Genomic DNA, 10,393 nt, shown 5'->3' with positions numbered 1-10,393 from the left:
GTTTGCACTAGATCAAACATTGTCCAAATAGTGAAAGTTCTTATCAATTTCATGGCTAATCTTGGACAAGTTCATATGAATGCAATTAAGAGAATCTTTAAGGGTATGATGTTTGGCAATGAGAATACAAGTGGAATAGGCATATGTAAATTCTTAAAATTTTGAAAGCTCTGTTTGGATGCACCAAATCGGAATTGGAATAGGAATAAAATAAGAATTACGTATTCCAATTTTGACCCAAAAATAAGCATTTGCAATTCCACCTAAATAGGTGGAATTGGAATATGTATTCCTATTCCAGTTTTATTTATTTTAAAAAACATAAATTTTTGGGTCCATGTATTCCCCATCAAATTTTGGCTGAACCAAATAGAGAATAGGAATATGTACCCCCATTTTCTATTCTAGAATAAGTATTCCTATTCCAATATTTATATCCCCATAGCCAAACTAGCCCTAAATGTTTGTTAGTTACCTCTAATTACTCTTTATTGTCATGCTTATTCTAAGGGGACATTAACAATCAATGTATATTCTTGAAATGAGGGATTCACATAAGAGAAATGGTACTAATAGTAAAATATCCATAAAAAATGAATATTTTGTGTTGTCTTTAACCTATAAACTCATCTTAAGATTTAAGCATTGGATATTTAAGTAGGGATTTGGATATTATGTTTTAGGTGATAGTGGCTCATGGTTTTCTAATTACTACTTGATGGTTGCATCTATTAAGTGGGTGAAATGGGAGTTGAGCATGGATCTTACATGTACTATTCAATAGTCAAAATTACTCCAAATCATTTGTGACACCCTTGTAAAGTCTTGGACTCTATAATGAACTAACCCTTGATTACTAAAATAATATAGATTTGCTTTGGAATGTAAGATTCTTCTCCTAGTGTTTTTTCCTCAATAAATCATTCATAACTACATGATTAGTTATGCCAATCTCATATTAAGAGATATATTTTCAAACCTTTACTTCCTTTCATGTACATAGAATTAGATCAAGGTGTTGCTCAACTTAAAAATGCCATCAATTATAATAATCTATAACTTCTGGAAACATGAAGAGATGCCTTCAAAATGAACAAAACAGCTTAAATAAGAAGAAATGTATTCTTAAATAGTTAAAAATATGTTTACCCTAAAGTCAATTAAAAAGAATTTTAGAAATAATAGTAATTGTACTAGGTGCTTCTCATTTTAAATTTGTTTTTTAATTAAATAAGCAAATTATTCTACCATTTTAAAAAACAGTGTAATTAGATAATGTTATTAAGAGCTCAGTTTCAACCATGTCTAATAACACCTACTATAGATAATAGAGTTTGAAGTTAAAGGATAAGAATAAAAAAGTAAGTCAAACTAGAAGCACAAACATAGCAACATCTTATGTTTCTAATAGATTTGTTCGAAATTAAAGAGGGATTAAATTTATTAAGTCCTATCAAGATAGTGTATCTGATCTAACTGTAAAATTTATTCAGTCCTATCAAGATACACTATATAATCCAACTGTTGAAACAAACCCAGAAATAACTGACCCTTATCCACAATAGTAAGATTTTGCATTTGATTAGAAAGTCATATAGCCAAACAATTCCCTACTCTGTTCCTCTCCCTCATTTAATACCTTTGATATCTATCTATTTGCTTTGAAGAAATGCATATTCCTTTGAAGCAGCTGATCACTTAGGTCTGCATCTGCCTCAAACCAAGGAAAACTATGTGGAGGATCAAACAGAAAACCCTGTTTCAGGAGACCTAAATGTCGAGAGAACAAAAGTTGATGAGATGTCACAGGGAGCCGAATAGACTCATATTCAGCTAGTGCGGTAGAAATCTTGTCAAAGCCCCACTTTGCAATTGATTGACCCAAAACACTCGCATCCATGATTGACATGTTGGTGCTTCTGTTTGCATGGGGAGAAGTTGGATGTGCAGCATCACCCACAAGCACCACACGATTCCATACGAGTTGTTTTAGTGGTTCTCGATCATATAAAATGTTAATGAATGGCTCTGCAGTTGCCTTCATAAGAGCTGCTAACTCTGGTCCCCATGTCTTACTGGCTTCTTCATGCATCTTTTCAATGGCGTTCTTGTCTACTTTTGCAGTTAAAGAGTTTATCTGAGAAAGAAAGAAATAAAATTGCAGCTCATAAAACATTTTAAAGTTTGTTCCAAAGGCAGTCTCAAGATACATGATTTACTAGTTAAAACTTGATATCTAGTTCCACTATGTAATGTGGCATAAAAAGATATTGTCAATTCCCCCCAGAAAGGTACAATACTCTATCCTGGCATAAGCCCTGTAAGGACATTATAAGAGAGTGAACAGATAGACAAATATCGCCCCAAGCAATTGTATATTAAGGAAAAATGTGGATAAAATGAACAAGAGGGTTTTGGTTACAAGAAAACTATGATCTCAGGGGCTAAAGAGTCATTCAGGATGACAACGAAAATATTGAAATTCAACACACAATGTCAATTGAGTTCTTTTCCCTAAGTAGATCTTAGACCAAAAACCGAAAAACTTGGTACCAGAATGAAGAAGCCAATTAGGAAATAGTTTTGTATAGTATCGTTTAGGCATGAGGTACCTGGTTAGAAATGAATGTCATTTTTTTATTAAGTCACATGGCATACACAAAAATGCACAAACGCTAAGACTTAGAAAGGCACATAAATACCTTCATATGAGGTTCAGGCTGGTTGACATACCAAAGCCAATTAAGCCTTTTACCGTGCAACTCGTAAAGCACAGAATGACTTCCCTTGGCAAGATCAAAATACAGACATTTGCCAAGATCGGGATAGACTTTCTTAATGGAAGCAATCATCTCAGGTGAATTGTTTTTGGAATAATCAAAAACACCTCGCCATGCACAATAGCCTAAATACCTGCACAGGTGAAATTATGTTTATGCTCTCAGTTTCTACACAAAAGACTCAATTGGCATTTATCTCTACAACTTCTTTTGCAAAATTTGTAGTGTCCTCATTATAAAATTCAAAACTCCATTAGTCTCCCTAAAATTAACCTGCCCCTAAAGGTTTCTCAAACAAAATAGGAATAGTTGCAGAAGAATGTACTCTGCAAACAAATGATCATTTTAAAAAGAATGCCATTTCCACAATTTCAAAGTAACCATTTCCATTTCCTAGTGTAACCCGGAAATAAATATAAAGGAAAATTTATCAAATGTTTTCAGCTAAGATACCGATTCTGTCCCAAAAACTCAGGGTGCTGATGCTGGTGCGTTAGGCAGGAAGCACGCCCAGTTTATGTGGATGCGCTAGGGATGCTTCCAAGAGCACCTAGACAGCACCCAGACAACATCCAGGTGCATTTGGAGAGCACCCGTGACTTTTTCAACGCCCAGTCACCTAAGTGACTTTAAAAAGTATGTGTTAATTTTTTATTTTTTTAAATTCTATTTTTGCTTCTTTTTGCTCCTAAATTCGAAAGCAGCTCTAAAAGAGGCCATTCATTGCTCATTCTTCTCACATTGTTTGCAGTTAGGCTCTCTTTTGTTCTCTATCATTCATCCTGATGATGGATATCCGAAACATTGATGCAAAAACAGTAACACAATTGAATTCAAAAATTTATAAAAATCATCTATAGGTTGTGGAAATTTACTATCTGTTATCAATTTGAACTATCAATGATGAAATATTATGCTATGGAAAGATTTATTTTTGTATGTTTCTTGCATATATATATATATATGAACACACTCAAATGCATCAAATATTCTAAAAACAAATTCTGTGCATCCGTGCATAAGCACCTCACACCCGCGTCAACATCAGAACCAGCATCGATAACTAAGGTTTTCAGTTATATACTCCTGATCTACTTGGATAAATCTACGAGAATGTGCGGATTCTATAAGCCGCTTCTGGATTTCTTTTTGCCTATTTGGAACTTCTCATACTAAAGTTTGACTTGTATTCAGGGTTCAACTACGCTCTATGTTTACATGAAAGCTCTGTTAATATAAAGGCTGGGGAAACAGTTGGTCAAATTTAGATATTTTGTAACATTGTTCTAGGTTAGACTGCATAAGTTGTTTAAGATTCAATATTTTGAATCTCGCCATTGAATCCATCATCGGTGAAAAGATTAAAATGAACGTTTCAAAGATTTTTCATATTTCTATATTTATATCCCCGCAGCCAAACGAGCTCTAAATGTTTACTAGTTACCTCTAATTACTCTTTATTGTCATGTTTATTCTAAGGGGACATTAATAATCAATGTATATTCTTGAAATGAGGGATTCATATAAGATAAATGGTACTGCTAGTAAAATATCCATAAAAAATGAATATTTTGTGTTGTCTTTAACCTATAAACTCATCTTAAGATTTGAGCATTGGATATTAAAGTAGGGATTTGGATGCTATGTTTTATGTGATAGTGACTCATGGTTTTCTAATTACTACTTGATGGTTGCATCTATTAAGTGGGTGAAATGGGAGTTGAGCACGGATCTTACATGTACTATTCAATAGTCAAAATTACTCCAAATCATCTGTGACACCCTTGTAAAGTCTTAGACTCTACAATGAACTAACCTTCGATTACTAAAATAATATAGATTTGCTTTGGAATGTAAGATTTTTCTCGAGTGTTTTTTCTCCAATAAATCATTCATAACTACATGATTAGTTATACCAATCTCATATTAGAGAAATATATTTTCAAACCTTTACTTCCTTTCATGTACATAAAATTAGCATAAATTCTATCAAGGTGTTGCTCAACTTAAAAATGTCGTCAATTATAATAATCTAATTTCTGGAAACGTGAAGAGATGCCTTCCAAATGAACAAAACAGCTTAAATAAGAAAAAATGTATTCTTAAATAGGAAAATATATGTTTGCTCTAAAGTCAATTAAAAAGAATTTTGAAAATAATAGTAATTGTACTAGGTGCTTCTCATTTTAAATTTGTTTTTTTATTAGATAAGCAAAGGATAAACGCTGGCTACTTTGCGCAGGCCCTTCATCAGCCTAACCACACCTTTCACATAATTTCACTAGAGTTTCTCCATAAATAGAACTAGAACCACCAAACTCTAGGTAACGAGAACCAGAGCTTAAGTTATTTCATACCAATTTAGCCCTTGTTAAACCAGTAAGGCTTTTGTAGAAAATGGCTCCTGAGGTTCCACCCGAGGTTTTAGGAGAAAAAGCTGTGACCCTCCGCGGTGGATATTCCAAAAGAGCGTATGTGACTTTTCTTGCAGGGAGTGGAGATTATGTGAAAGGTGTGGTTGGGCTGATGAAGGGCCTGCGCAAAGTAGGCAGTGTTTATACTCTGCAAACAAATGATCATTTAAAAAAGAATGCCACTTCACAATTTCAAAGTAATCATTTCCATTTCCTAGTGTAACCTGGAAATAAATATAAAGGAAAATTTATCGAATGTTTTCAGCTAATATACCGATTCTGTCCCAAAAACTCAGGGTGCTGATGCTGGTGCGTTAGGCAGGAAGCACGCCCAGCATATGTGGATGCGCTAGGGATGCTTCCAAGAGCACCTATACAGCACCCAGACAACATCCAGGTGCATCTGGAGAGCACTCGTGACTTTTTCAACACCCAGTCACTTAAGTGACTTTAAAAAGTATGTGTTAATTATTTTTATTTTTAAAATTCTATTTTTGCTCCTTTTTGCTCCTAAATCTGAAAGCGGCCTTAAAAGAGGCCATTCATTGCTCATTCTTCTCATATTGTTTGCAGTTGGGCTCTCTTTTGTTCTCTTTCATTCATCCTGATGATGGATATCCGAAACATTGATGCAAAAACAGTAACACAATTGAATCCAGAAATTTATAAAAACCATCTATAAGTTGTGGAAATTTATTCTCTGTTATCAATTTGAACTATCAATGATGAAATATTATGCTATGAAAAGATTTTTTTTAAATATTTCTTGCATATATATATATGGACACACTCAAAAGCATCAAAAATTCCAAAAACAAAATCTGTCCATCCGTGCATCAGCAGCTCACACCCACGTCAACATCAGAACCAGCATCGATAACTTAGGTTTTCAGTTATATATTCCTGATCTAGTTGGATAAATCTACGAGAATGTGCGGATTCTATAAGCCACTTCAGGATTTCTTTTTGCCTATTTGGAACTTCTCATACTAAAGTTTGACTTGTATTCAGGGTTCAACTACGCTTTATGTTTACTCGAATGCTCTCGTTAATATAAAGGCTTGGAAACAGTTGATCAAATTTAGATATTTTGTAACATTGTTCTAGGTTAGACTGCATAAGCTGCTTAAGATTCAATATTTCGAATCTCGCCATTGAATCCGTCATCAGAGAAAAGATTAAAATGAACGCTTCAAAGATTTTTCTGAGACATCCACAGTGGCGACAATCACAAACAAGATTCTAAGCATTTCAAGTGGAGAATTTCAGCAAAGTTCAAGAGGAATCGTCCTAACCCCACAAATAATATGATTCTTATAATCTTCAGCAATGAATCCCTTGATAAGTTTTTGTCTCAAACATCCCATCTATTCATCGTCATATAAAAATAAATGAATCATAAAAATAAAATAAATCCAATTTTACTGGAAATTGGGCATTACCTCCTATGTTGGTGAGGCATAAAATGCTTCCTTATGAGAGACATGGACCCATCTGCAGCAACCAGTAAATCTCCATCCACCACAACTATATGCCCTGTCTGAGCCAACTTCACCTCAACCCTGATACCCATTAATCCATCCTCACTCTGCTGAAACGAAACAACCTCATGACCCCAAAGCACTGTATCCTTTGGCAGCTTATCATACAACATTCTGTGCAAATCACTCCAGTGAGCAGCCCTGTAATTGAAATTCTCATCTCTAGCTAGAATTCGGGTGGTTTTACTATTTCCATCAGTTGCTTGATTCTGCCAACATAGGATGAAACCCTAAAAGAATTAATAAGTGGATATATGATATCTGATCAAAATAAAAATAAAAACCAAACCAATAAGATTTTCAAAATGGGTATATAAAGTGATGGTGTGTGAACTGTGAAAATAATGGGAAGAAAGAGAAGCGTGACCTGATCGATGGTGAGAGGAAGGGTAGAATCCATGAATTGTTGAAGGAGGCCCCATTCAGCCAAAATTTGGCACGAGTGGGAGTCAAGTCCCAGCCCTGCTCCAGCAGGTTTTAAGGTTTTTGCCTTCTCCAAGACAAACACTTGCTCAAATCCTGCTGAAAAGAGAGCATGAGCACATGCCAGGCCGGCTATGCTGCCTCCTACTACCAACACCTTCATCTTCCTCTCCATGTACCTTTGAAAGCACAAATTTTAGGCTCAGAAATCCCTCTCTTTTCTTTGATGCCATTATGATCAAGGATATGTTTTCTCTGGGAAAGACTCTGGGTAAATGAGGCGAGGTTAAACCATTAACAACGCCATCTGTGGCTATAGATTCTCTACATATTCAAGTATGAAAGTCGCTAATCAGGGTAAACCAAGAAAGTAGAAGGATATAATCAGCTTGCTACGGGTCCATTTGTTTCGTGGAAGATGACAGGAATTGGCTTTTTATAATCTGGATTTGATTTTCTTTTATGAATAGTTGATCTCCGGCCTTGGGCCGTATGAACTACCGGGTGATTGTGTATCCGGACCCTTTTTTTTTAATATGTATCTTTAAAGTTTTAATTTAATAGAAATGGTCTATTCATAAAACATTGGCAAACTGGAATTGGAATTCGTGACTTCCAATTTTGTCACAAAACCAGGTTTTTCAACTTCTTACTAGCAAGTAGGAATTGAAAATCAAACGTTGGTTATGTTTTTTGAGTGTAAAAATAATAGATTGTACTATTTTTTTTAACTCCAAGTTTACGCATAAAAATGTGTCTTCACAGACATCTTCCAAGTGAAACAAACAGTTCAAGTAAAATCTCAAAAATAGGAACGAAGATTTGCAAAACCTAGACTTGGCAAAACCAAGATTTGTAGAAATCATGACTTCTACAATTCCATAAACGAAACGGACCCAGGGTTGGCTTAGATTCTCATGTCATTTTGTTTTTATCAGAATTTTATGGAAATTTTAAAAATAAAATTATATGAACATTTGAAAAAAAATCTTTTTTTTTTCAGCTTACTTGGTAAGTCTTTGTTTATCATTAAGGTCTACATCATCAATTATGTGTTTTTACATTTCGTGCTATATTTGTAATTATTATTGTAGTAACAACTTTAAAGTCACAATTATTGGTGTGATATTATGAAAAACAGTTAGGCAACTCCTATGACAACCATTAGAATGCGTTAAGTACTTTTCCTCTTTTTGTTGAAATTTTTTAACTTAATTAAACTTTTGTAGTATTATTATTATAGTTTAAATGATCTTAAAATTTATCAATTTAAAGTTAAGGTTAATTGTGTTGTAATATGAAGAGTTTGATTGTAAAAGTAATTCATGGAGTTCATTTACAAAATATTTAATAAAGGATTTTTCATAAACACTTTTAAAAGTGGTAATGTCCATTCTCACATTCGGCATTGCTCACTTCTTTGAAACACTTCCAAATGTAGCCATTCTTCGTTGTATTAAAGTTTTACTTTTCGATTGATAGTGCTTACATCTTTTATGATTTTTTTACTCAACTATGATACTTTATTTGAAGGATTCTTCCTAAATGCATGCTAAAAAATAGGTAAGCAAGAATGAGTCTTATTTACAATCCATCTTGATGTTGTCTACAATCTCACAAAAGGGTTTTCCTTTTGGACTTCATTTAAAGTTATTCGAATTAAGTCATTTTAATATATGATCACCAGTTATCATTGGCTATCTATGCATCCCTTCTTGTTTGCATAGCTTGGTGAGGGTACTAATGATGAAGCAAAAATACAAGCAATCTTGAATGCTGAATATATGGAAAATAAATTGTCATGCCCAACATCTATTTGGAAGGGGACTCTCTAATAGTTGTTAATGCTATTATGAGAGGGAAAATGTCATCTTGGAATTTGAGTAAGCATATAAAATTATTAATTAATAGTTAGAATTGATAGTTTTCCAATTTATGGAGTTTCATTGCAAAAGTAATTCTTTAAGTTTATTTTCAAAATATTTCACAAAGTATTTCTTTAGAAACACTTCTAAATGTGATCATGCCCATTCCCACATTTGATATTGCTCATTTTCTAGAACACTTTCAAATGTCAACAATACCAACTGCTAATCCAATGTCAGGTCTGCTATGAACAACATATTGTGATTTTCCAATCATTGATTTGTACAATGACTGATTTACTTTAGCAAAATCATCATTCTTTGAAAGTTTGTGACCAATGACCATAGGTGTTCCAATTGGTCTTGAATCTTTCATTCCAAAAATTTGAACAATATCTCCTTAATATACTTTGATTGTGTAATGTAAATACCTTTCTTCATTTGATTAACTTGCAAACCAATAAAGAATTTAATCTCTCCAAACATTAACATCTCAAATTCTTTCTTTATCTTATTAGCAAATGATTTGCATAACAAATCATGTCCTCCAAATATGATATCATCAACAAATATTTCAACTAGCAGTATTTGGCTTTTAGATTCACTTTTCAAGTATAGATTGCTATTGTCATTAGTTAGCATAAAATTATTAATTAATAGTTCAATTTATGGAGTTTCATTGCAAAAGTAATTCTTTAAGTTTATTTTCAAAATATTTCACAAAGTATCTCTTTAGAAACACTTCTAAATGTGGTTATCCCCATTCCCTCATTTGATATTGTTCATCTTTTGAAACATTTTCAAATGTGGCGATGTTCACCCTTGCAACAACTACTAGTGCTTACATTTGACATGAAAATTTTACTTTACCATGATACTTTTTTTGGGAGGATTCCTCCTAAATGCATGCTTAAAAAATAGGGAAGAAAGGCTTGAGTCTTGCATAGGACCCACCTTGATGTTGTTATTTTTCTTTTCCCCTTGATTTCATTTAGAGTTAGTCACATAGAAGCCATTCTCAAACATGTTCAATTGTTTATCTATGCATCCCTTTTTGCTTTCACACCTGAACTCACAACTTCGTCATGTTGGGTGAGAGAGCTCTTTGCGTATGTATGAATAGAACTTCCTAAGTTATTGTTGCCATAGTAGAATTTTGTAAATACAATAACAAATTTTCTAAGAAATATTCCCTTTTGTCTTTGCAAAATGCAATCAAAATTTTATAGATAGATAGATAGATAGATAGATAGATATAGATCTATATGTATATGTATATGTATATGTATGTATTACTATAGCTAAATTTTGGCTTTGCTTGTGTCATTGCAGATTTTCATCTAATTTTGTTTTTATATTAGAAATTTATG

The 10,393-nt window shown here is 33.3% G+C and overlaps 1 protein-coding gene across 1 annotated transcript; it reads right to left on the bottom strand.

Annotated features, from left to right (window-relative positions):
- Positions 1-1,552: 1,552 nt before the first annotated feature.
- Positions 1,553-7,564, bottom strand: LOC149553841 (uncharacterized). Its single transcript, XM_089789191.1, has 4 exons — positions 7,103-7,564; positions 6,637-6,944; positions 2,703-2,913; positions 1,553-2,137 (listed from the first exon to the last, which is right to left on the bottom strand). Exons 1-4 carry the CDS (start codon positions 7,331-7,333, stop codon positions 1,649-1,651), a joined length of 1,239 nt encoding a protein of 412 aa, XP_089645317.1. The 5' UTR covers positions 7,334-7,564; the 3' UTR covers positions 1,553-1,648.
- Between the last annotated feature and the right edge of the window lie 2,829 nt (positions 7,565-10,393).

This window comes from Cupressus sempervirens, chromosome 6 (assembly GCF_028749045.1).
Source record: "Cupressus sempervirens isolate cs-2001-9-10 chromosome 6, ASM2874904v1, whole genome shotgun sequence".
Lineage (NCBI taxonomy): Eukaryota > Viridiplantae > Streptophyta > Pinopsida > Cupressales > Cupressaceae > Cupressus > Cupressus sempervirens.
This window is presented reverse-complemented; position numbering and strand designations above follow the sequence as displayed.

Excerpts from the sequence above, each read along its gene's own strand:
- LOC149553841 (XM_089789191.1), bottom strand. The coding sequence starts at position 7,333 with ATGGAGAGGAAGATGAAGGTGTTGGTAGTAGGAGGCAGCATAGCCGGC. Across the intron at positions 2,914-6,636 it reads ATGCCTCACCAACATAGGAG|GTATTTAGGCTATTGTGCAT; the intron begins GTAATGCCCAAT and ends TCACCTGTGCAG. Across the intron at positions 2,138-2,702 it reads AGCCTGAACCTCATATGAAG|ATAAACTCTTTAACTGCAAA; the intron begins GTATTTATGTGC and ends TTTCTTTCTCAG.